General features: G+C 47.5%; 1 protein-coding gene across 7 annotated transcripts in view; it reads left to right on the forward strand.

The window, feature by feature from the left end:
- ADAMTS9 (ADAM metallopeptidase with thrombospondin type 1 motif 9) overlaps nucleotides 1-25,775 on the forward strand; it is an 84,986-nt gene that overhangs the window by 46,413 nt on the left and 12,798 nt on the right. For 6 of the 7 annotated variants that reach the window (XR_010072841.1, XM_063348428.1, XM_063348429.1 and 3 more), the window contains 7 exons: nucleotides 6-110; nucleotides 255-422; nucleotides 618-902; nucleotides 1,568-1,729; nucleotides 2,319-2,495; nucleotides 16,347-16,514; nucleotides 21,474-21,647. Coding sequence is in view for 6 of the 7 variants with exons in the window: in XM_063348428.1 (XP_063204498.1) it covers nucleotides 6-110; nucleotides 255-422; nucleotides 618-902; nucleotides 1,568-1,729; nucleotides 2,319-2,495; nucleotides 16,347-16,514; nucleotides 21,474-21,647 (1,239 nt within the window). In the remaining variant the exon portion in view is untranslated. The remainder of the gene's footprint in view (nucleotides 1-5; nucleotides 111-254; nucleotides 423-617; nucleotides 903-1,567; nucleotides 1,730-2,318; nucleotides 2,496-16,346; nucleotides 16,515-21,473; nucleotides 21,648-25,775) is intronic. The other variant, XM_063348432.1, reaches the window with a different exon arrangement.

Here is a 25,775-nt window from a genome sequence, read left to right on the forward strand (position 1 = left end):
TACAGGACTGTGAAATAGCAGCATGTCCTCCCCATCCAAATAGTCCCGAAGCCAAGAGATCCACATCAGGCATTCACAGGACGCAGTGGAGATTTGGATCCTGGACACCGGTAAGCGTGTATTGTAATACTTTCAGGATTACTTTACAGTAGACGGGGTGATATTTTTAAGTGCATTTGACCAACTTTTTGTTCCAAAGCCTCGTAATATATATCGGGAAGCTTTCTAGTGGAGTCCTTGTTGCTCTTTCCTAGTGCTCCGCAACGTGCGGGAAGGGTACCCGGATGAGATACGTCAGCTGTCGGGATGACCAGGGCTCAGTGGCTGACGAGTCAGCTTGTTTCCACCTCCCGAAGCCATCAGCCACGGAAATGTGCACCGTGACGCCGTGCGGGCAGTGGAAGGCCTTGGAGTGGAGCTCTGTAAGCATCGCGCTGTCCCTTGCAGGAGAGCCTTATAGACCTCGTTGCTGGAAATGTGTTTCGTTAATCTGTCACGCTTGCCCTTTTATAACTGGGGAGAATAAGGTTTTCTGCTGTTGGTTATTAGCAGTAGCTGTCTGCCTGATTTTCAAAGCTGGAAATGTGACTGTGTCTCCTTTTCCCACTGTAACGCAGTGCTCGGTGACTTGTGGTCAAGGTAAGGCAACGCGACAAGTGATCTGCATCAATTACAGTGACCAGCTGGTGGATAGGAGTGAGTGCGATCCAGACGACCTCCCTGCCACCGAGCAAGACTGCTCCATGTCTCCTTGTCATCCAAACAGCCATGACTACGGCAGGCCCATCCACCCTTTCCTCTATCCGGATCATCGCCTGAAACTGCACCCCGGAGGCAGCCCGAACCGAAACCGTGCGCATATACCGGGAGGCAATCAGTGGAGGATTGGCCCCTGGGGTGCTGTAAGTGCCCTGATTTTCTTATTCCTCGTTTGTTGTGTTGTGTTGTTTTGGTTTTTTTCCTGGGCTAATCCAGGCTTTTCTTAACATCACCGCACAGGGAAAAGGGGGGACCCTTCTCCCCGCACTCTGCTCTCCTCTCACACGAGCGGAGTGTTGCAGTAGGGCGCAGGCATCACTCCTCAGCCTCTCACACCTCCTGTCTCCAAGGCTCTCCAGGCAGAAAGCCGACGGCATGATTTTCCATGATGCAAAGGCCAACCTCTGCTTCTTGGCCGCCTCCCGGGACATTTACAGCTGTGCAGAGCTGTTGCCAAAGCACAGCAGAGACTTAATGCCAGCTCCTCTCACCCCAACCACTTTGCAGCGCTTTATCACGGAAGTCCCTGAAGGGAATTAAGCACAAATGGGATGACAAACACTGCATTAAGGGCAGCGGGGATTACTCACCTGCTTAAAACTAGGCTCACGTTTAATTTTCTTTGCTTAGTCAGCACCTAAGTCATCGCACTGCTATTAAGAATAGCTGGGTTTTGAAGTTAATAATGCCTGTTAGCCGTATTAAATTTCTTAGCTGCGCATTCCCACGGTGCGAGGCACTGGGAAGGAGCCGGGAATGCAAAATTATTCCTGGACCCAACGAAGCCGTGGGCAATTGTGTCTTCCAGTGCTCCAGCACGTGTGCGGGGGGGTTCCAGCGGCGGGTTGTGGTGTGCCAGGATGAAAACGGATACACCGCAAATAACTGCGATGAGAAAAGCAAACCCATGGAGCAGAGATCGTGCGAATCTGGCCCCTGTCCTCAGTGGGCTTATGGCAACTGGGGAGAGGTGAGTGCACCGTTCATCCTGGGCTCCCTCCGCAGGGGAAGGCTTTCGTTAGCAGGTGGTTGAAAAATGGGAGAAGAGAGGGATATTGTGGTGACATTTATTAGAAAGACTGGAGCATGAAGGGCAGGCTCTGATAAATGAGTGAACCCTAGCAACTGCTTGGTGGCGTTTTCCTTTCCATTTGTCACGGGAAAATTTTCTTCCCGGGCAAAAGCAAATTCTACAAAAATTGAGATTTTTTTTTTTTCCTTTTTAAGAGAAATCTAGTTTAACTGAAGGTCTTTTTTCTTAATAAAAACACTGCTCCATTCTGAAAAGTCATCTGAGACGAGCAATTAGAGATGCTAACCTCCAGTAGCGCGTTGGGTCTGGCAATGTCATTGTGAAGCGGCATGAATGGCTTTGGGAGGGGACAAGCTGAAGCAGCTGATGCCCCATCTGAGGCTCGTGCAGCGTTTGGGGGGAATTTGGCCGGAATGGGTTGGTTTGGGACAGAATCAACCGCTGGGTCTCGAGAGGTGCTGGTGCTTTGAGCGACCGGTCGGGTGCTGCCCAGAGGGTGATTGCTCTGTCCTCTGCTGACTTCCAGTGCACGAAGCCATGCGGGGCAGGGACAAGAACACGGCTGGTGGTGTGCCAGCGCCCTAACGGAGAAAGGTTTACGGATCTGAGCTGTGAAATCCTTGACAAGCCGCCGGACAGAGAGCAGTGCAATGTGCAGGACTGTCCTAGAGATGCTGCCTGGAGCGCTGGCCCTTGGAGCTCGGTACGACCATAAACTCTTTCTCTTTGTGAACCGTTTTGTGGATATCCCGTAACAACAGATTTAATTTGCTTCAAACCAAGGTGCTAATGCTTCGTGTCTTAAAACTGCACTTAAAGAGGATTATTGACAATATATTCAGAATAACACCTGTTCAGGAAGGGCTTACATTAGGGGAGCTCGAGTCCTTTAATTTAAAAGGCGCTTTCTGCTAAGTAGCCACCTTTTGTCCGTTTTATTACACTCTGCGAGCGCTGTGCATTATGAGTCTGGGTTCTGACTGAGTTCTTTGCATACGGATTTAAACCTGACATTTAAGCGGTGCATTTCCATTGAAGTTAAATTGTTCTGATGTTTAATGGTAACACTGCACTGCGCACCTACCGCTTTACCAGTCGCGTGCTCTCTGCCAAAAGCAAGGTGACAGGGGAAAACGTGTACTAAATTGCATCGACTCCCCAGCGTGTACAAGCGTGTGTAGATGTGTGTGCGTGTCCCTGCCTGCCCCCACACACAGCTCTATAGAAACACGTGTGCGTTCACGCCGGTGCTCTATTTCTGTTCCCGTGTATATGGAACGTGAGCGTGATGTACTGTGCAAAGGCACCTGTCAGCTATTCTCATGCATCTCTCTGGTTCTGGAGAGTTATAGTCTGGCCTGATCTCCAGCTGCTGCTCTAGATACCGTTAATTCAGCAAGGGATCAGCAAGGCGGCGGCAGGCTCAAAACCCTGGGAGTTTTCTAATAACAAAATAGAGTTTGGAGCAGAGTTGTTTTACGCTGTTGCTTTGCCGCTGGAGGAGTCTGCTACAGAGATGCTCTCACAATGGCAGAGCAGCCCTAAGCCTGGGGACTGGGATGCTGTTTTGGGTCCCGCGGCTTTGAAATTCTCCCTGCCCAGAGCAGCACCTCCTGCTCAGCCCCGGTGTGCCAAGGCGAGTGTCGCCTGGGGCGCTTCTGGCACGCCGGAAACCACGGACCTGCCGGTTTTGGAGTGGCCTTCAACCAAATGTTGACCTGTATTGTGTATTTTGTTATAAAAGTATTTGAAGAAGATTTAAAACAAAAACAAAAATTAATCTGACTCAAAAGCACTTTATAGGAAAAGAAAAAAAGAGGCCTGTTTGTGATGTATTGGACTTTTGTAATTGTCATGGTTTGAAAAGTCATCCTACTAAAACGTACCGCGCTCTCGTTTCTGCGGGTGCATTCTGCAACGCGGATGCCTTCAGTAACGCTCCGCAATATTTTTACCATACCTCAGTGAGTTATGCAGTAGCCATAAAACTGCTGAACTGGTGTTTATACGGTGCTTCACCAGTCCAAGGGACAGTGATGTGAAATATTTCCTTTGAGGTGCTAATGTATCACTCGGACGCTGATGCAGTTGGTGCTAGAAACGAGCGAGGTGAGCTAAGCAGAGCTAGCAACCCCTGCGGTGGCTTCCCTGCGGAGTTACCGGCTGGGATTTGCTGCCAACCTTTGTTACCTGTGCCTGGACCGTTTGCAAGAACCAAAGGTGTGGAGAGTGTTGCGTTGCCTTTTGGTGTCGCTCAGCGTTCAGCCTCTTCACAGCTGTTGAGGAGCAGGCTCCAGGTGTTGGAAATGCAGGGTGCAGTCCTGTATCTTGATTTGGGGTGGGTTGTTTCTTTTTTTCACCCAGGAAAAATTCCCTTGACTCTACTAAGTCGTATTACCCTCGGTGGGCTGTTCTTGCTCGGTCTCCTGGGAGCGGGTGGGATGTCGGGCAAACAGGCAGAGGGCAGGAGCATCCCATCCTGCCTGCGGCATCTCCTCCCGGCTGCCCACGGGGCTCGCAGCCCCCCGGCCTCCCACTGCTGAAGGGGCTGCAGAGCTGAGCCCCGGTCATTGCCACGAAGTGACTTGATTTTTCAGGTCTTTTTTACAGAGGTGTCCTTTGGCTCTGACGTAGGGGACCCCAGAGCCGTTTGAAGACTGAATTGTATCTATGGGGTCAACAGGGCTTCGTGTCCCTCCTGCTAAATACTCCACGTGTGTGTCTACCTCGTGCTACTACTGTAGGTAGTAACATCCAAATTTTTTTTTCTTCAGTGTGGCATCTCCTGGATTTGCCTTTAGCTCTGTCATCGGTTGCAAACATCATTCTGTAGCTGTACATACTTCATCTGTTGGGATGGAGTGTCACTACCATATTTTTTTGGTCACTTTTGAAACAAGAGTATAGTATTAGCTGAAACTTTTCAGCAGTATGGATTTATGTATTTATGTAAAAGTGTATTTATTTTTCCAATATTGTTATTTAATTTTATATAAATATTGCATACATTTACGATGTTTAATGTTAATGTTGAACAGTGAAAATTAAAGACAAGTAGAATGTAATCATAAATGAATTTGTATAATGATTTCTTGAGTCTTTTGCTAAATTAAGATCATATATTTAGTTTTGGTAACCTCTACTAAATTTTCTGAAATGATATTGCAATGTTCCATCTTCTGACTCACTTTTCTTTTACTTGCTCTGTTCTCCAACAGAAACTGTCATTCTCAATAATTAAACAAACACCGTTAACAGTGTGTGAATTACAAAGTTCGGATAACTAATTTCTTGCAAGCATCTGATTGGCTTACCTTTACTCAAGTTTCAGTGAAATTGGTACTATAAAATACGTACAAATTAAAGCAGAGAGAGTCTGAAGAGTCCAATCCGCAGTCCTCAGGCGAAATTCCACTGGGATTTTATACAGTAAACAAGTGATTTTTATCTGGCTGGTTAAATCCAGGTTTTAAAGAGATAATTAAATGAATAAACGGATTCTGTATGTAAATAATAATTTTATAACAGGAGACCGGTGAGATACCTTGTCATTACAATGTATGTTCAAAGAGGACTAAGAGGAGGTGACACTTACTATTTCCATGCCTGTTTAAGAACATGTATTTACACTGCAGAATTTGTACATCATGTGATAGACCTGACCTTTTTATTAAAATAATGCCTTAGAAAACATGCAGAGGCTGTCACCGGGATACAGAGAGTGTTTTTTCTCCTCTGAATGCCTTACGGTATGAATGCAGATGTCCCTACGCGGTCTCGAATACCGAGAGGAAATCTCGCCATGTTCTCCAGAGCGAGGGAGATGCTCGCAAAGAGCATCATCCATCACTTCACTTAAATCCTGAGGCTGAACCCGCTTCTCACAGAGCAGATCTGCTCCTTGCAATAATCTCCGTGAAATTTTGGTGCTGTCGAGTTTACGATAACATACAGCCGTATCCTGAATTTGTGAATAATGTGGAATTTGCTTATCGTGGGCTTCTCGTTCTTTCCAAGTTAGGAAATGGGCACAGATAAGGTAAAACAATTGTATCTCACAGCACCGTGTCCTGGTTCAGTCAGGTGAGTCCTTTGGGCTTCACTGCACTGGGACGGTAATCGTTTGGATTTGACCTGTGGAAAATGGATGGGTGGGGGTTTGGATTTGGTTTTTGTTTGTGGTTTGGTTTTTTTTTGTTTCCTAAAAAGTATTATAATTTTGATTATATACTTGTACTTCTTTGTCAAGTACTCATCACTCTTGGCTATCAAAAGTTCTGGCTGCTCGTGCAATGGTTGTGCAGCTCTTAATGCCTGCAAAACGGCGGCGTGTGCTTCCCGGCGCTTTATCGAATAGGCAGAAACGCTGGTGATCTTCATCTTTGAGGGCCTTTTGATCTAACGATGAAGAGTTGGAAGCTTAGCGTAAAAGAATTACAATATTATTAGCTGGCTAAGCTTCAAACTCCGTTACTGTGGGTGTGCATTCAGGTTTGGGTTAGGACAACGCTGCCGTCTCCCCTTAGCCAGAGCTGTGGTGGCATTGATGGCTTCGGCAGGGCTCTTCGACTGCACGCAGGGACGTAGGTAGCGGCGAAGGGGCTCTGGACTCGGTGGGAAGCGGGAGGACTGTCTGGCCAACATCCCTGTCAGGGAGCTGGCGCTCAGGAATTTTAATCTTAAAATTGGTGTCAATGGAAAGTTCAGGTTATTTGTATTTAATTCTGCCAAAGCCCCAATGTGTTGTTTGTAAAATGCCCTCCCCGTGAAGCTGGCTGAAAACAGGCCGTTCAACAGCAATATTCGCCATGTCGTCGCTCTGATAATGTTCTTAGCAGGCAGGATGTCAGCTCTTGCTAAGGCAGAAGTGATAACCAGGGGCAGATTTGGTTGCAAGTGTATGTAACTCTGCTGTTCTCTTCCTCTTTTCCGCAGAAAATGAATTTGCTGTGACAGCAGCATTACTGAGCTGCTGTATGATTCTTTACATGTGTTTTTGCAATAACAAAGCCATCCTTGACAGTGAAGTGATAGGCACACTGAACTCTCCAGTCACTCAGTGATTCATGTTGCTTTTTCTGTCCTTCATTCATATGATGCTGGTTCAGGCTCTGAGACTGCGACAGCAAGTCTGTATGTGTCTGTAATGCCAGGTATTATCAGAAAACTAAAAAAAACGGTCCTACCCCGAGATCCTGTTGGGGAAGGACAGATGTTGCCGCAGCAGAGGAAGGCTGCACGTATGGTCCCAGCACCCAGAAGCCACCCAGGCAGAGGGATGCACTGGGTAGCTTGCGCGCCTTCAGAAAAACAGGTAGAAATAGATGCCTTAGTGAAGATTGAATAAAGCTGATCCAGACCAAAGTGAGAGCTTGGTAGCCTGTGGATATCCCCAGCCATCTGTCTGAAGCTGTCTCTGTCCCAGAGCTGTTTACTGTACGCGTAGGTGGCCCACCAAGGCGGCTGTCCCTCCTGGGCTCCTGGCTGTCTCCCCTCTAGGAGCAGTCAGACCGACTGACTCCAGGGGCTGCTGGTTTGGTGTGCTGATGAAAGGCAACAAGTTGTCTGCTTTGGTTTCCCAGTCAGAAAAAGGCCTTTGATGGTGCAGACCAATCTGCTTTTGTTTAAAAAAAAGCAAACCTGGCACTTTTCAGCCCTTCCCTGTACCCCCTGCTGTATGTCACCCGCCCAGAGCATCCCACCGCCAGTGCCCAGCTTCAGCCGCCCTCCAAAACTGCACGTCCCTGGGTGATAGCTGCGATGGGCAGAGCCATGCCAGCTTTCTTTCTATCCACCTATTCTCTGCCTTTGTGCCATTCTCTGAGTTCGTCCCAGAGGGTAAAGGCAGTTGGGATTTTCCTTTGAAGAGTTTCAGCCTGTAGCTCCGCTGGGGCAGCGGTGATGGATGTTCCCACAGCTCTTCCCTCAGCTCAGTGCCCACTGTCCCCACCGAGGCTCAGAGCCACAGCTGGTGGCTCTAAGCTGGTTAGAGGTGGGTGAAGCCAGTGGTACCCAGCTGCCGGGTAGAGAAGCATCACTTTATTCCTCTCTTATTACGCTAAAATCTCCAATTTTTATTTTCCTTTTATTTTTCCTTTATTTTTGTTGTTTGCCTATCATCGCCAAACGTCTTTCATTGCCACTACTGTTTTCCCTTAAAGGAGAACTATACAGGTATACTTTTGCTAGCTTTCCACTGTCTCCTGTTTGCTAGTATTGATGCTCCATGAGCAGGAAAACAACAATTGATGCCTGTCTGCTACACTGGAGCTGAGGGACCACCCCGCGGCTCTGTGTGCTTAACACCAAGCCTGCACTGAAGTGCTTTGCTGGATCAGCTCTCGCAGGACTGATTTCCCACAACTTAATGCTCAACTGTTGAAACTCCCTTGCAGGCGGCCCTTAGTCTTTGCACCCGTTGTGATCTGACCTGGTGGTTAAAACTTTAGTCTGATGGAGAAGTAAAAGGACAGGGCAGGGGCATCCCCTCTAAGCTCCCTGATCCAGTGCCTGAATGCTGGGGAAGTGCCAGGGTAATGAGCTGCAGAAAAGGGCCGGTCTCTGCTTTCCTTCGATAGCCTCCGCTACCGCCGGGACAGACGTGAGCTGGACCATTGGTTGCACTCGGGAAGGTTATTCTGTTGTATCTTTTCCCCCCATCCCCAGATGCTGCATCTCTTCCCGAGTTCCTTGGTGCACTTTCCCAGTCGGAGCAGGTAACTCCATTACTATTCACTGATGTTTCTTACCATGTATAGCCCAACCCGTGCTTCTGTCCTGACTTACTCTGACATACTTGTCTTTCTCCAACCAAAGTAGTACAGTGGCTCTTTGGCTGCATTTGGCGTGCCTCTAGTTGCCTTTTTATGCCTCCCCTCTTACACGCTTGGTCAATGAGATGGCCCTTTTCTAGGCCGTGCACAGCTGGCCTGGACTTGAACAAGTGGTGGGACTGCTCTTCAGCGATGGACTGGCTTCAGTCTTCGTGTCATGGTTGGCCCACCCATGGCTGCTGGCTTGGCAAAGTCCGCAGACCTCATACGCACACGCTCACACACACACAGGAGAAACAAAGCAATAAATAAAAGGGCAATTGCTGGGAACGTTTGTCTCCCAAAGCACTGGCTTTGAGTGCGGTAATTGAAATAGGCGTTAGACTGCAGGAGACACCCTAGAGCAGTAACACGCTGCCAGGGATGAGCTGTGAAGTTCAGCATCTTCAAGCAGACCCCTGAGCGGGGCGTTGGGAGGTCTGCATGCATTTTTGCCCACATTCCCTATTCCCACTGTGTACCCCAAACTGCAGTGTTTGCTGTTTCTCAGATCTTAGGGATTGCAGCATTTAGAAACAAGGACGTGTGATGATGAGGGACACTAAGCACAGAGACATTTACTGTGTTTCTAACTTTCCCGGTGACTGATTTGAGCGGTCATTAAGGAAAAATGATGTAGTCAATCTTGTTCCAAAGGCACTTCATGCTCTAGTCATGTTTTAATTTTTGCGAGCTCACAGGGGAGATGAGTGAGCCAGCAGGATGGATGAGAAGCTGTCTGATGCCCAGGCCGCATGCAGGCTGACAAACACTATTTGATCCCTAGTGCATTAAGCCAAGATTTTTCTTTATAAAACCGGGGAAGAAGAAGCGTCCCAGTGCTTCTGCAAACCCCTGGTGTGATGCACACCTGTGAAATAGGGCTGATGTTCCTTGGTGAGCTCTTCACTTTGTGTTTCACTCCATCCGACACGGAGAAATCCTATTTTTGAATGGAACTTCTAAACGGCATCACAATACAACTGTTCACTAAGAATATGAAGTGTCAGTTAGCCGAGGCTGCTTGCTGCTTCAATTGCTACTTTCTTAAAAGTGCCGCAGCATGAAAAATGTGCTTCATCAGTGCCTTCCATATCCCATTATACTGGCGTCCTTGGGTAGCTCACGCATCTCCTCCTGATTTGAGGAAATGCCATCTAACGCCTCCTTCCCTGGAGGCACCTGCAGTGGCTATTTGGGGGCTTTTGCTTGTTTGTTGTTGAAGTTAAATAGCGTGGAGCAGGGCAAGGACACAGCTTTTAAGGCGGCTTTGTGTGTTCACAGCCCTGCTGGTTTCTGTACCTGGTGAAGTCTTTGTATGGGATGTAACAACAGGGCAGGGGAAAGAGGGGGGAGAAGGTGCAACTTACTAGGTGGACACCATAGAAGAGGAGATGTGTGGCTGCTTCTCCTGCTGCAGTTACCTGCTTTTCTCCTATATATCGTGTGAGGTTTCCCAGCTCAGGGAAACTATTGTCTTGACTTCAGGGCTCAGTTAAAGAGCCCAAGAGCATCCTTCCCTCTGGGGCAGTCTGTGGTGCTGCAGGAACGGGCTCCAGACCCACCGGTCTCTTCCCTCTGCTGCAGCAACACAACGAGTTGTACCTTTTTTTCAAAAATTCCTCTTTTTTTTTTTTTCTTTTTTTTTTAAGCTGTTGTGAGACATCATCTGCGTCTGGGTTTGGCAGCGGGAAGGTGGAGGTTTAATGGGTTGTTTTATTTCTCCCTTTTGCAAATAATCATTTGGGAAACACTGAGGCTGTGCCGCAGAGCTCAGAGCCAGTGAAGGGCAGAGACAGTGGGAGACAGCATGGGTGTCCCCTCTCGCCCGTGCCCAGGGTGAAGAGCGCTGCTTGGGGACACTGGGGCAAAGCCACCTGTCGTGCACACCAAGGATGTGCACAAGAAACTCCTCGGGATGTTTCCACGGGGATTTCTGGGCAGTACTCACAAACGTACTTGGATGACACGCTCCCAAATCCCTAACGTTCGTGTCCTCTTTTTTCAGTCCTCCCATTACTCTGGGGAGTCAGCATGGATTAGGCATTTCTAAAGCCGCTTCCAAACTGCAGAGCAGCGCTTTGGTGCGTTTTGGCTCTGGTCTAGTTGCCCTGCCTTGAATGCAGAGACCGCTCTTCCCTTTTTAATGTACAACAGTCAGATGTATTTTCTGGCCTTGTACCGGCTAAAACCACCATGACCATGTGCTCTCAGCAGCCGTGTGTGTGAAGGTATGGCTCCCTCTTACAGTTGTGCAGGAAAGGAAAGGAAAGCCCGTCTGGGCACGTCCTGCCACGCATACCCCGCTCCCACCCCATGAGCATGGACATCTCGCTGCGCCGATGCGGCCGGGGGTGAGACCACGGTAAAGCGGTTCAGTGGAAGAACAGGGTTTCAGAGCAGCAATAAATGTTTCCTAAACATCTCCTCGAGTGCCACAGCCACTGGAGAAACCATGTCATGGAGCTGCACCCTTGTTCTAAGCCTGTTGCTGGTCTCACTGAAGCTGAGGGAGTTACCTGCTAAAATACCTTGCTGTTGTGAAGCCAATTGGGTTAGTTTGGATGGCAGAGAGCCTCTGTTGCTGGATAACACACAAAGGTTCAGGCATTTTCAGACTTCCAGTAGGGTTCAGTTGATAAGGAGCCATCCAGGCTTTCCTTGGCGGTGCGTCTTCTGATGTCCTTTGTGCTCGAGAGACTTCAGAGGTACAGAAGTCACAGGGCTGTGATTGCAAAGTTACCAGCATCCGATAGCAGCATCGTGAGTTATAGTAAGAGCTGATGTAGACTAATAGGCTGCTGAAATATAACCATGAGGGTGCATGGTCGGGCTCTGCTTGTAGCTGGAGAGGTTTGCTGACAGCCAGGAGCACAGTCCCTCATGGATAGGGTGTGCAAAGCATTGAGGGCTCCGTCGTTTTTCTGTTTTATTTCATCTAGCACATGTTTCAGCTCAGATTGTTGGAAAGGATGAATGAGGGCTTACTTAGGAGCACTTACTTTCCATATAATCCTTAATGTGTGGAAATCTAAACCTACAAGGATTGATTTTAATTTCCTCCAAGAAGTTGCTCCTGGCAGAATCTGATAAAGCCGTTTTTAGTCTAATTCTTCCCAGCCCTGCCCTTGGTGAGCTATCGGAGCATGCCTATCTCTACGAATTCATTTGGTGATCACCGCAGCTTGCATTCATTATCTCAAATACCTCCCAAATCGGCTGATGCGCGGAGGGCCTGGAAAAGTGGTCTGACAGCATTTTCTGAGACTTTTCACTTTTGGGGGAGAGTGTGCTCAGATTCTTGCTGGTGGTTTGCTTCTCTGACCCGTGTTGAGCTGCCTGTGCGGTGCAGAAAGTTAAGGAGAAGCGGAGCCGCTCTGTGGCTCTCGCCTGCTCTGTGCTGCCTCTTTCTTTCCACCAAGATTTGCTTATTTGTGGCCAAGGCTGTTGAGTCCCTTTGGTTCCAGACCGACCTTGCTCCCGTAGCTCAGCCTGGCAGCGGCAGGGCTGTGACACAGCTCCCACTGCAGAAGAGCAGGTCATGGTCTCCTGCAGGAGGGTCAGAACTCGGGTCCAACCAGCCTGAAATTTTATACAAATTTTTAAGAGTTTTGGGGTGCGTATTCTGGTTTTTACCTGCTACCAGCCCAGTGAATCAAGTAGCAGCTTTCCTGCGTTAGAGAGGTCTTAACGAACAAGACATACCCTCACCTTCCAGAATGTCGGAGGAGGAAATGCAGCAAGGGTTAGTTTAAAGCAATTTGCACGTACTTGGTAAAACAGAATGATCTTTGTCATTCCTGAACTCTGAAACAAAAAACAAATTCCTGTGGAAACAAAAACACAAGCTTGCCGCTGCGCTGGAGCAGAGCGATGCGTTGCGGGAGAGATTTTGCATCGTGTTCTGACCTTTCTGGAAACAGTTGATATGGAAATATTTTTGTCATATTTATTTAAACTTTTTTTCTTGCATTTATTTAAACTAGGCAGCGTATTTATTTGAAAAAATCAGCAGCGTACCAATCCCCGGTTCTTGGCACGTTAACAAAACTAATCACGCAATGAACATAATGCCCTTAAATCTGTGCTCAAGTGCTTTGATCCTAATACTATTAGGAAATTCCTTTTGTTCTTATTGTCTATGTAAAGCACCAGGTGTGACTGCAGTGGTTTTAGAAGATAATAAAGATAATGACAAGGGGATGGTTTACTAGAGTCTTTAGTGTAATGGCTATGGCTATATTTTTGAAATAGTACTTCTCTGCTATTTTATATGCCCCAATCATGTCGGGTTTTTTAAGAAAGACCACAATGTGTTGTTTTCGCACCGTCCTCCGTGCCTGGCTACCCTCCCAGGTTCACCCGGGGGTGCTGTTTGTTTCCATGCCTCTACCACAGGCTGGAAACAGCATTTCAGGGCAATGTTTTCAAGCACATGAGGGGAGGCAGAGGCGGGTTGACCACGGGCTCGCCTCCAGGAAGCTGGTGAGCGAAAAAAGTCATTACAGTACCTTGGCTATACTTTCAGGGCTGGATCCGGAGGCGATTAAAACCAGTAGAAATCTTTCTGTTGACTTCAAAGAGCCTTGAACGAGGCTGTTATTCCACAGAGAGCCACCCATCCATCCCCCGTACTTGGAATTATTTTCTACAGCAGGGTGGGGGATAGGAAAGAAATAGAGAGAAGAATAAGAGAAATATGAAAGGAGTGATTTTCGTCTGTGCTATTCAAATGTTTTAAAGAAGGTCAAAGCTTACCTCACCATGGCACTGTTATTGATAGATACTGTACGTGGGCGGCAGCGTTTGCAGCGATGAAGAGTCCTGCTAATGAAATGCAGTTTCCCCAGGGTCCAAAATAAATGATGAGGCTGATGGCACTGGCTAGGTGTGTTGCTTCCCGAAGTCACGTGGCGTTGAGATGAAGCCCACTATTAAATTATTTTCTGCGTGTGGCTCACATATGCTTAAAATCTACATGCTAAATGAAAGTTGGAAAGACCTGAGATGAATTAGAAGGCGGCTATGAAGTAGACTCTTTGCGAAGGCATTTTCAGTCTCTATACTTGGTTGCATTAGATTATTCAACCTCTCTTTTCTATCAGTGCAAATGAGATCACAACTCATGTGCGCATGAAAAGAAATGGGTGGTTTAGATTTAAAAATGCTCAGCTGCCTAACTTTGATTTATATTAAAGGCAGACGTGGAAATGATTAATTCCAGCGTCTTGGGAATTACATTTAAGTATTAACAAAATTAGGCAAATTATGCCTCAGCCTCCGAGCGCACCAAGGTATGCATGCAGTCTTGTTGTTTGATCATGGAATGGGGAGATCAATGTCAGAATTGGGCTCCACGCCAAAGTTAAGCAATTTGTAGAAGGGGGATAACAATTTTGGAAATGACTAGCACCACATTATTTGTGAGATCAAATGTTTATCAACCAACTTCAGGTCCCCAGAAATGTCCTCTCGTTCTTGCACAATGTGATTATTCTTCCTTTAGAATAAGTAGCAGATCCAATGTTTGGGTTTTTTTAAATTAGAGAAAAGGTGCACTTGGCCATACTGGCTCACGATGTGGGGGAAGAGAGAGTCCTGATCAAGTGTGTGAATTTATTCTTTAGCTTTGGCTGTCACAGTAAAGTGGCATCAACCAGCATGGAAGGTGCTTACTGAGGAGCGCTTGCATTTTTACTGAAGCATCAGTGTTGCCGTTTAATCCAAAGATAGCAAATGGATGAAAGTATTAGAATTTTACAACTGGGTTTGGTAGGATTTGACATTTCCTTCTTGCTGCTGACGTTCATTGCCTGGGGAGAGATGTAGAAAGAATGAAAAAACGAACTTCTGATGAAATGCGAAGGCTTATAAAAATAGGATAACGTTAATTCAATCTTTTTTCTGTTGATACTAAAGAAAAAAAGTGAAGTTTATGAATCTGGGGAACTTGTGAAAGTCTCATCTTAGAACAAGGGACAGCATTTCTTCTGGTTCTCGGTGCAAGGTTGAATGTTGCTCTTTGGGGGTTTTGGCCTATCTTGAAATTGGAGCTGGGCTCAGGAAAACTCAGAGGCGGCCGTTCCTGGGAAAACTCAGAGGTGGCCATCCATGCTGCAGGCTCTCCTGGCTTCCCACCTCTTCCAGAGGAGCATCATTAATGGCCCTTAAGTCCTGCTGATTGCAAGGGACCCCGGCTACCTTTTTGTCAATTTGCAATGGTCTTGCAGCAGGAAAACAGCCTTTTTCAGGGCATCGCTTATAGAAGCTTTTAAGCAGCAACGTCTGATCTTATGAGTTACATCCATTTCTCTCCACGTTGGTCTGAACTTTTCCATTTCGGAGCAAGTTACTGCTCTCTCGCTGGTTCTTTGTGTACCTCTTCACACAATAGGGGCTGAAGGAGTTGGAAGTAGTGCTGTAATTTAAAATAATCATAGCTGTCAATGCATATGCCAATTTCTATTCTAATGGATCTTCCAGAGCTGCTACATATATAAATTGTAGGTTTTTAGGTTTCAAATGTATTCGAAGACTGGGAAGAGCTTGGGCTGTCATTTCTGTCTTTGGAAATATGCTGATGGAGCGGCTCCAAAATGAAGGGAGAAGCCTCATCTCCGCGTGTTTGCTGCATTCTGAAAAGAAAGCAGAGCATTTCGTAGTGAGACATGGTTGAACCAGTGTGTTCGTGCTCAAGGATTAAACCAGGATGCTTGTGACATAGCATGTAATGACTTGCATAACATGTAATGAAGAAATTGAAGCCGAGTCTCTGGGTGCATCATGCTGAGTAAGAGGCTTGTTCTACACGAAACTGTCATATTAAATTCTTGTCGTGATTCCAGAGCCCTTTGATTCCTAAATCTTTCGGAGGAGACTAATCTGAAATCAAAGTGAAGTTGCTTGGGGTTTGCATGCCAGAAGTGGTCACATTTGAAAAAGTTCAGTGAACCTGCAGAGGGAGGTTGAAATTAGTTGCTTCACTACAAAGCTTACAGCTAACTTACCTGCTGATTTGCTTTTTCCTTTGATTCTTCAGCCTCTGCCTTCTTGCCACCTTCTGAGTTGTTTTCAAAACGCATAAATCTTAAGGATGAGCATGTCCTGGTTTCAGTCTGTTTAGTTAAAAAAAAAAAAAAAAAAAAAAAAGTAAATCAGTCTGCACCGGTAAAACAAAACAAACATGGGCTTTAATACCAAGGACGTGGAAAGACTGCATTTCTCTCTGCTGCCTTGTCCTTTGTGCAGTCACTTCCCTCTGTGAAGGCGTATGTCGCGCTTTACTCTCCTGATTTACCAACATTTGACTTCCCTTTGTACCAAGGTAAATGGAAACGGTTCCTTTCAAGTTCTCCTGAGTAGATAGTGAGGGCTCCTGCCTTGATCCCTGTAAGATGACTCTGCTCCTTTGAAACCGCTGGAGCAATGCCGGGAATCCAGCCTGTTATCCCTGCTGAATGTCAGCTGCTTTCTCTATTTTGATATTGGCATTTGGGGTTGGGGGGGGGGGGGTGTGTGCGTTGAGCAAGAATATCATGCAATATTAAGTGCGAATGGGAACATTTCCAGCAATTAAATTCTGCCCTTCCATATCCCCCTCAAGCTTTGCGTAGGCTGGCGGAGACCTGGGGACGTGCTTTTTGGTCCAGTTAAAAGCAAATGCCCTGGGTAGCCATGGCCCATGTATAACCGTGTAGATGGCCCTGCGTGAAAGCTGATCTGTTGTTACTTTATATTTACAGTGTTCTGTCTCCTGTGGAAGGGGCCAAAAGCACCGCAATGTGTACTGTTTGTCAAAGGAAGGGAGGCATATAGAAGAAGATTATTGCAAGCACCTTGCTAAGCCCAATGTGCAAAAGAAATGCAGAGGGGGCAGATGTCCGAAGTGGAAAGCAGGAGATTGGGGACAGGTGAGCCGCGTTGTGTACCCTTTTGCACCCTTTGATATTTTTCCTCCACCCGATTGGTTAGAAGCTGGGTTTTCCCATCACTTCTGGCCTGTTGAATTTTTCAAGGGTAAAAGTTTTTGGGCCAGAACCTCAGGTGGCATCAAACAGTGTAGCTTCAATGGATAGCAGTGGAGCAGCACTGATTCGTACCAGCTGAAAACACGGCAACTTGCTTTTAGTATCTAACTGAAACCAAATTCCTTAGCAAATGATATTAAAGAGAATCTACTATTTATTCATGTTTTTAATATTGGTATTATTTAAATATGTCGCATCCCAAGCAAAATCTTCCCTAGCTTTGAGAAATCTGAAATTAATTTTATTCCCAGCTTCCCGGGAAAGCCTAAAGAACAATCCGAGCTGTTGATTAAAGATGCTTTTCACTGCCTTTTGTTTCTTAACAAGCTCGTCAGTTAATTTTGCTTCATTAAAAAGTCAGATGCTGATGCATAGAGCAGAGACTGCTGGAAATGTGAAAGCGCTTGGAGTTATTAAGCATCTTCTTTGCTGAAAGCATAGCTTGAATCCTTGTTTTCCTGAAAATAATGTCTTTGTCATCACCTTGAATCTGCTGCATCACATTTTTATCTCCGAACCTCGCTTTTCCCTCTACCTCATTAGCGTGCTAATCAGCAGAATTATTGAAAATCCCAGACTAAATTAACTGTTGCTTGTAAAACATCATGTTCTCTTGCGGTCTGTCTTCCAAATTAAGGTACAAAACACCAATTCTCACTGTATGTGAGTTCCCTGAAAAATAAACCATTAACATCGCTACAGGCACCCATGCAAATGTTAGGACTAGGACAGCACACTCTTGTTTAATGCCGACTATTAAAAAAAACCAATAAACCCATCGATGTTCTATGATTGCTTTCAGAGTTGTATTTTTTTTTTAATGCTTACCTTTGAATTAATAGGACAGCAGCATTTGCCATTACGCGTGTAAAGGGCTAAATGTGCATTCACCGTGGAGGCTCAGTTACGGAGGTCTGAGCCCTTTGCCCAAGGTATGGCTGGGAGCACCCAGGTAGCCCTGTGAAACGCACAGTGCTGCTCCCATATTGGAAATTAAATCAGTATTGTTACCTTTGTCACCTGCAGGACCGAACCCTCAATTTCATACAGGAAGCCAGACTGAAAAGAGACGCCAGGCCATTAGATAGTCTTGTCATATCCGATTTGCACCTTATTTAACGTGACTGCTCCTGAAAGCAATTTTTTACAGCTAATAATTGTAAACATAATAATGTAATGGTCTGTTGATTGCGTTAAAATACGCTAATGTTAATTGATAAAAGTAAGTGTGTTAAAATTCCCAACATTCTGCCACACGGATGGACTTAATTTTATGCAAGTGGAGAAAGAAGCCCAAGTTAATAGGAGGATGAGGTGATTTATGGCCTGAGGTAATCTCTTGTGACTAGGCAATTAAGGAATATTTGTATGCTAATGATAAGACTAAGAATAGGCAGCACATTTCCAGCACGCGGGGTAGCTCCGCAGCCCCTGGTGATGCTGTACGGGCTCCGCCAGCCGGCATCTTGCTCGGGGACAACAATGAACGCCCCAGAGCCGAGGTGGATTTAGGGGCTGAACTTCTCATCGAGGTGGATTTAGGTGCTGAGCTTCTTATTAAGACTGTGAAACAGGCAGGGGTTCGGCAGGCTGAATGCCCAGAGGTCAGGATCTAAATGGGCACGGAAGCTCCGTGTCACCTTCCCCATCACCGGTGACGCTGTTGAAAATAGGGAGCCAGGATCAGCTTGCACTTAGATACCATCAAAAAAAAAAAAAAAAAAAAAAGCTTTCTGAAGGTCTAATTGCCTCCAAAAGATAATCCCAAAGCTGAGCTGCTGTGAGCTGGCTGCCTTTTGTCCTGGGTAAACCAGCAAAAGTCTGCGTGAGAAATAAGGCAAGGTTTTCCCATAAAAGTACATCCTCCCTGTCCCCATACGTGCACAGGACCTGTTGCATGTGCCTTTAGGTGTTTGGTTTTTTCTTTTCCTTTTGGGAAAAGGAGTGATTAAAAAAATCAGGATTAAAAAATACAAGAATGGTTAAAAATGAATGCCAGCCAGCAGCTGGCTAAGCTGGTGTTCCGCTCCCAGGTTTTTTTCTCTCTGGATGTTTTGTATTCAGAGGCCGGGTAATTCTTTTCTAGGTTGTTATGAACCCACTTTCCTGCAGCGGAGCATTCTTAATATATCTGTAACAATCAGAAGGGAAGAAAAAAAGGCTTTTTCTCCAAGTTTTAAATGTGCTTGTGTCTGCACTGAAATGTCAGATTTAATGTGTTTGCATCTCCTAAGTACTATCAATTATGGCCATTTACCTTTCACTTAGCAAAAATACCAATATTTATTCCGCTGTCTGGTATTTACGTATTTCAGCTACAGGCTGAAATCCAGCCTTGTTTGAGGGCGCAGGTAGAGCGTCTGGCAGAGCTTCTCCGTAGCCGAGCTGGCACTCGGCAGTTTGGCGGTTGACTTTCTCAGTGGAGAAAGGAGGCACTCCTTGGAAAATATATAGACTCTATAGAAAGGACAAAGAGGCTGCCTGGCTGGTGGCACCCCATAAGGGAATATATGAGTATAGCAAAAGTTGGCTGCCCCAAAACTGAGTATCTTCTGGCAGTGTCAGCCAGCTGTATTTCCCTAGGGTAGACACAGCCTGGCTGAGCAGTGTTCTGGATTAGAATAGCCAGGATGAAAACGGTGTAAAAACCCACCTATTTTTTTGCCCCTGTAGTGGTGTTATTTTGAAGCCAGCCATCAATCCAGCCAGAGCCACAGCGATATTGACGCTGCCGTGCGGGCAGCGGGAGGAGATGCCTCGTTCCGCTGGGAAAACTCCCGTGGCCCCAACTCCCCCACCGTCACCCAAGCGGGCGCAGCATTGTCCCCCCGTCGGCAGGGCTCCGAGCTCCGGCGATGCCCGGGGTCACCCCACACCACCCTCCTCTGACCCCAGGGCTGCGCTCACCTGCAGTTGTGTCTTCTCGGCCAGGGCCACGCTGGCGTTCCTTTCTCCTGTACCATGGCTGCGTCGCGCTGTGGCCACCGGGGGCACGTAGGAAGCCCATTTGGCTAGGAAGAGCCTCCCCTACCTATACTCTTGTAATTAGCCCAAGGAAAAGCTCTTTGGTTGCTTGCTTGCTTATATGTGGGGGGTTCAAATCTCTTCCAAGGGACGGTCCAGGACACAGCACCGCTGGCCTGGCATCCTGAGGGAATTTGTTCCCCCACTGTGAGTCCTCCCACGGATTCTGTCAGGATGCAGCGTTTATCCTCGCGGGCTTACGTGGGTTTCGCCCCCAGCATGCAGTGAAACGAGTTGACAGCTTTGCCTGGTGGTCCAGCATGGCCAGGGACCAGCCGCCTCCTCCCCAAACCCGCTCTGTGGGGTGTCACAGCCCCCCCGGGAAAGAGCCGTGGCATGGCTCGCTCTCCCTTATCATAACGTTCCCGGGCATGGGCTTTTCAGGTGGGTGATAAATGCAAACCAAAAGGCGTTTTTGAGCATGGTATGCATCCTGGTGTATATGTTTCTCCAAGTTTGTTGCCGTTATTCAGTTTAACTGTCCCCTATGGAATGCGTAGGACAAACAGCGCTATTAATCACAGGGAGTCAGCGCAGCAGATGGGAAACATTGGCATCACCAGTGACAGAAATCTCGCTGCTACTTTCAAAAGTTACACACATAGACAAAAAAAAAAAAAACCACCCCACCCTCTTACAAATATCTGAAGCCAGGCAAATGTTCACAGTCAGCTTTTCTTTGGTCCTCGTGGCTTTATGGGACGTTGGGATAGTAAAGCAAACGGAGCATTACGGAGGAATACTCTGCAAAAGAGGGAATTGCTTCCCCGTTAGGCACCGCCTAATTCCCTGCCTTAAGGCGGCTCGCTTTTATGCGTATTGCAATAACGGGCTGTAAACTTGTTTTCTTAGTTCCTGATGTATTAATAATATTGCTTATATTAATCGTTGACTCAGCAAAAGGCTAATCCTAAGAGCCGTGTTTTAAATGCATACCTTTGATTTTTACGTGCTTCCTTCTATAAAGGCAAAGTGGTTTTATTCCAAATCTATATCGTGTGCTTTAAGATTTAGCAAGGAAATATCCATACCAGAGGGACATTAAGTACTGCTAAACATATTACAGTGTGCAGTCACGACAATAAGAGATGTTGTGCGAAGGAAAAAGCAAGCTGTTAAAGGTATTGTAGTGTAGATAATAATTTGAAGATGTCTGAGAAGCAGAAAAATTCAGGCTTTTCTTGCTGTGCCTAGAAGTGGGGAGAAATGTGCCCACAGCGTAACGAAGGAAATGTGAATCACAGTTAATTTAAAAAAGACATTTATTTTCACAAACTAACAGAACGCCCTGGCTTGTGTGCATGTGCGTGTTTAGATGCGTGCTGAAAGAAATCCCAGCTGTCTCATGCCTTTACCTCTCTACCACTACAGACTTTCTTCTATATAATTCAAGTTGGCTTTTCATTAAAGTCTGCTCCAGCGACACTTGTGGCATTTGAGATATTTGGAACTACTACTTTTTGGAGCCGAGTGCCTGAGAAGTAATAGGCAGAGCCTTGCCGCCTCTGGCGTGTCGCGATGGTTTAGCCGTGCCGCTTTCTCCAGAGGGTTTTTTTTTGCAATATAAATCCTGTCCGGGAAATCCCGACCCTGCTGAAGCCAATGGCAAAACTTCCCGCTGGCTTCAGGGGAGCAGGGATTTCAGCCTGGCCGCTCCGTCCTTGCGAAATTTTTCCCTTGTGCAATGAAAAGCCGTCACCTGGAAGTTTAAACGCCGGCATTTGCGCATTGCTATCGCTGCTGTTGAGGGCGAACCCCGGGAACTTACCGTGAGGGCTGCGACAGGGACCGCCACTCACCTTTTGTCCCTTCCTCCAGTGTTCGGTGTCCTGCGGCCGGGGCGTCCAGCGCCGCGCCGTGCACTGCTACGGCGGCACCCCGAAGGCAGCCGAGGAGGCAGAGTGTGACCCGGCCAGCCGTCCCCCTCCGCAGCGGGACTGCCACCTCCCCGAGTGCCCCACGCACCGCTGGGCAGCCGGCGAATGGCAAGCGGTAAGCGGGGACCCCCCCCTCCGCCCTCCCCCGGGGTCACGTCACTTGTGCTCTCAAGCGTGCGGCGCGGGATGAGGCTGGATGATGCCGGAGACGGGGGGCTCCCGGGGGCCGGAGATCGCTGTCCGTGGGTCGGGGTTTCCACCGAGTGGGGTTTTGGGGTTGCAACCCGGGCTCGCCGAAAAAAAAGGAAGCAGAGGAAACGCTCGTATGTTCTGGCTGGAAGGGGGAGCTGAGGAATATCTCCGTAGGGTTAATTTGTGCGAATATCCAGCAGGTTTTGGGTAGCGGGGATTTGGGTCTGAGCCCTGTGGCGCTGCTCCGGCGGTGAGCCCCGTGCCTGTGGGTTTGGAGGAACTGAGGAACGTCACTAATTCCCCCTTTCCTACTTCGTTATCCCAGCTCCTGACAGCTCTCTCCTTCGGCTGAGCTCCCCATCCATACTTTTTGCTAAGCCGTGAGCAGCGCTGAGATGAAATCTCCCATGGGAGACGGTGCTTTTCTGGGTGACCAGGATCAGTCCCCAGCAAAACCAGCCCCTTATGCTGGAGCAGGGGATAAAGCTGCTGCTCCGGTGGTTCAGGGAGCGACTCCAACTCGTGGCTGGTGGGTGGCAGGAAGACAAGGGGCCTCTGGGCAGGAGGAGGGGGTCCAGGAGGAGCCCTCCCGTGGGCTGCCCACAGGGTGCTGTCACACGCTTCCAGCACAAAACGGATTTTGGCAGAGGAACTTCAGACCAGGCACCGAAATTACTATTTTCATTCTGGTTTTGTTCCATTTTTAGCTATCCCTGGGTGGAAGAGTCCTGCTCCAGTTCTCCTCCATCCCTGTCCCACTGTCCGAGGCTCTTCCCTGCGGTGCAGGGACTGCCAGCCTTGGAAATGGGAAAGGCGATGGAGCTGCCAGCTCTGGCGAGCTGAATCCTGTGTCATCCAGCCCACAGAAGAGGCCACCACTTCTTTGGAGAGGGTGTCCTCGTCACACGGGGAGAAGGGATTGCCCATCATGGGCCGTTCATGGGGATGCAGGGGATGGAGAGGGGCAGGTGGATCCCCAGCCCCCAGGTGGATCATCCTCCCTGCAAAAGCATTGCTGGCCCCAGTGGCGGGGCAGCAGGGGCTCGATCCTGCATCCTTTGAGCAGCAAAAGTCTCACTGACTTTGGAGGTGTGTGCTCCTGGTCACCCTGACGCCTGCAGTGCGCAGATCCAGGGAGCAGGATAAATATTAAGCAGAGGGGGGCCCGGCTTTGATTGTCAGTCAGGCTGCTTTGATATTGCTCCTGCATGGCCCAGGGAGGTCCGGAAGGGGGACAGAATGGGTCAAGGTCCCTTCCCCTGTCGAGACAGTGTGAAGAGACCATGGTGTAAATGCAAACTAGGGCCTCCTGCTCCTCTAACAGAAGATGGAGAGGTACTGCCTCCATAAAGGCTACTTCCAGAGCCTGCCTTTATTGTGTCCCTAAAAAAAAAGACAAAAAGAAAGAAAAAAAGGGGAGGATAGGAAAAGCAAATTTACTGATGAAAGAAAAAAACATCTTATGCATGCAGAGGCTGTGCAGCTTTTCCGCTGCAGCAAGAAAAAATTCAGGGTTAAGGCAGAGTGTGCTTTCCTCTCATCCTTCCTTCCCCACGAGCTCATCCTTGGCTCGTGCCTGCGCGGAGCATCCCGGACTGCAGGCAGCCGGGGATGGGGCATTATCTAACATCCCCTGCTGTGGTACTGCAGCCCGACAGGGGTGGTACCAACCAGTTTAGCTTCATTTCCCCTGTCCTGGTGGTGTTGGGAAGTTATAATGGATTTATAATCTTATGTAAAATGGCCACGAGTACAAGAGGCCAGAGGGGACCGTGCCCCGTTCCCACCTGCCGGGGAGCCGAGGTGTGATGGGAAGCAGCAGGAGGCAAAGCCGAGCCGAGCACGCAGTGGTAGCTGACGGAAACACCCCAGCCTGGAAAAGAAACGTCAAAAAAGCTGAGGGGGCTCCAGCAAATTCCTTGCAATGAACTTGTGCTTTTACAGAGCGTTTTTAAATTTCTTCAGCTAATAAATTTACAGGCGGCAAAGTAGGTCACCAAGCAGCATGGAGTTGCAGTCCTTACTCAACGATGTAATTAGCCCTGAAAAGCCTCCGCTCCGACCCCATCCTTTCACCCTCTTTCCCTTATTTTCGCAACTTTTCAAACCAGTGGCGAGAGACCCCTGCCTGCTCCCACCCTGCCAAGCCCATGGTGGGAGGTAGATGCTGATGTTTTCCTGAGTTTTCCAGGGCTCCCCATTGCACTGGGGAAATTTTTAACGTGTTACAGAGATTTTTATTTTTTCTTCCCCGGGGATGAGCTTCTCTAGGGGGATGGGCTGGAAGTTTCCTCACCCATAATTAACCACTAATAGAAACGTGCAGGAGATGCTCAATGTGAGCTCGCCCCTTTGGCTGACTCCAAGCAGTTCTTCTCCTGAGCGCTTCTTGTTTTGTTCTGACGTACCCGGTGGAAAAAAGTAATAGCACCTTCTCCCCAGCCATAAGCACTGGCTGCATGTTATTTATAGTGAAGAGGCACAGATTGCATTAGTATTCTCTGAGCAGGGAACAGCAATGAACCCTAATCGACATGAAAGGCGGGATGTAAAATAACATCCCAGCGCTGTCTTGTTCTTGATTTCTTATCTTTATAGGGAATCTGTCGAGAGGGTTTTTTTTTTTAATTGTTCATTTCTGTTGATGTTTAGAAAAAAGTTGGTCTTGCCAATGAAAAGGAGTAGGGAACTTATTGGAAACCGTTTATTGCTCTGTTGGTGTATCACCGTTAATTAGCTGTTCTCAGTGCCCGCACCAGGGGGAAGAAAGTCAATAGAAAGGGCCCTGCTAATGTCAAAGTAAAACTCAGACCAGGGCCACAAAAAAAAAGGGAGAGAGAAGGATTTTTTTTCTCAATATGAACCTCTGTGGAAGGACAAGGCATGGCTCTGGAAGCTGCAATGCGATTCTTGAACCTTTGACATTTGCCGTTTGGGGGGAAAATTGTGCCATCCTCTCCTGATTTGGATTGCAGAGTTACCCAGGGCATGTTTGAAGTGTTCGTGGTGTGCAGTTTTGTTTCATCTCTCTGACAGATTTTGATTTGAGGGGAGGAAAAAAAAAAAAAAACAAAACAAAACAATGAATGCTTTCGCAAAGCAATGCCTTTGGGGTTTTTTTAATTATTACTCTTCTAAAACAGTTGCAGAAATGCTTGAAATGGGCCTTAATTTGAACTGCCAGGAAAACAGTTCAAAATTTGGGAAATGAGGCAAAAGAGACAAATATTGTCAAATGCCTGACCTGTTTTTCAGCTCTTGCTATTAATGGCAGCTATCCCCCAGCCCTGCTGTTTTATGTGAGATTTAGATCAGTCATGAACATGGGATTTCATACAAGATCTATCACCATATTAAAATGAAAAATAGCCTTTTCATGCTAGCTGAACTGTCCACTTTCTATGCGAATATGTTTTATAACCTTGGGGTGGCTGATTGGAACCTCTGCAGTGTCTCTCTCTGATTTGTTTTATGACGGTCTCACTGTCTTTGAGCCGTATTTAATAACTCAGTGGGATTAATTTAATTGCCAGTTATCCCCAAAAATACAAATAATCAAACGTTAATTTACTGACGATGACAAAACACACAGAGCTGGCTCGGGTTTATTTGGCCGTACAACCGTTATGTGCAGAGAAACCCAAAGCAGGCTGGCGTGTGTCTGAGAGCGTCAATCTCTCATCAGCGACTAATGGTTTCAAATGAGGATAGGTTTTTGATACGATAGCTCTTCGCGGCCAATGTCAGAAGATGCATTGATGGCATAGAGATTGTTCACCCTCCTAAAATTAAGCGTGAGACAATGTGCTTTCCAAATTCAGGCTTGAATATACATTAAAGGGAGGAGATGAAATCAGCCTTGTTTCTTCCCGCTCCTTGCAAGGTGCCCCCGTTGGCCGTGAGCTGTGGAGGGCTGGAACGACTCACCCTGCGCTGGCGACCACGTGCTGGGCTGGCGTACGCCCAACCAGGGACAAGGGGAGCTTTGAGCATCCTGTGGCCCCGCTTCCCACTGCGCTGGGGGGTCCCTCGTGAGGAGGGAGCAGGGAAG

The sequence above is a fragment of the Chroicocephalus ridibundus genome, chromosome 10 (genome assembly GCF_963924245.1).
Source record: "Chroicocephalus ridibundus chromosome 10, bChrRid1.1, whole genome shotgun sequence".
NCBI classification, from domain to species: Eukaryota; Metazoa; Chordata; class Aves; order Charadriiformes; family Laridae; genus Chroicocephalus; species Chroicocephalus ridibundus.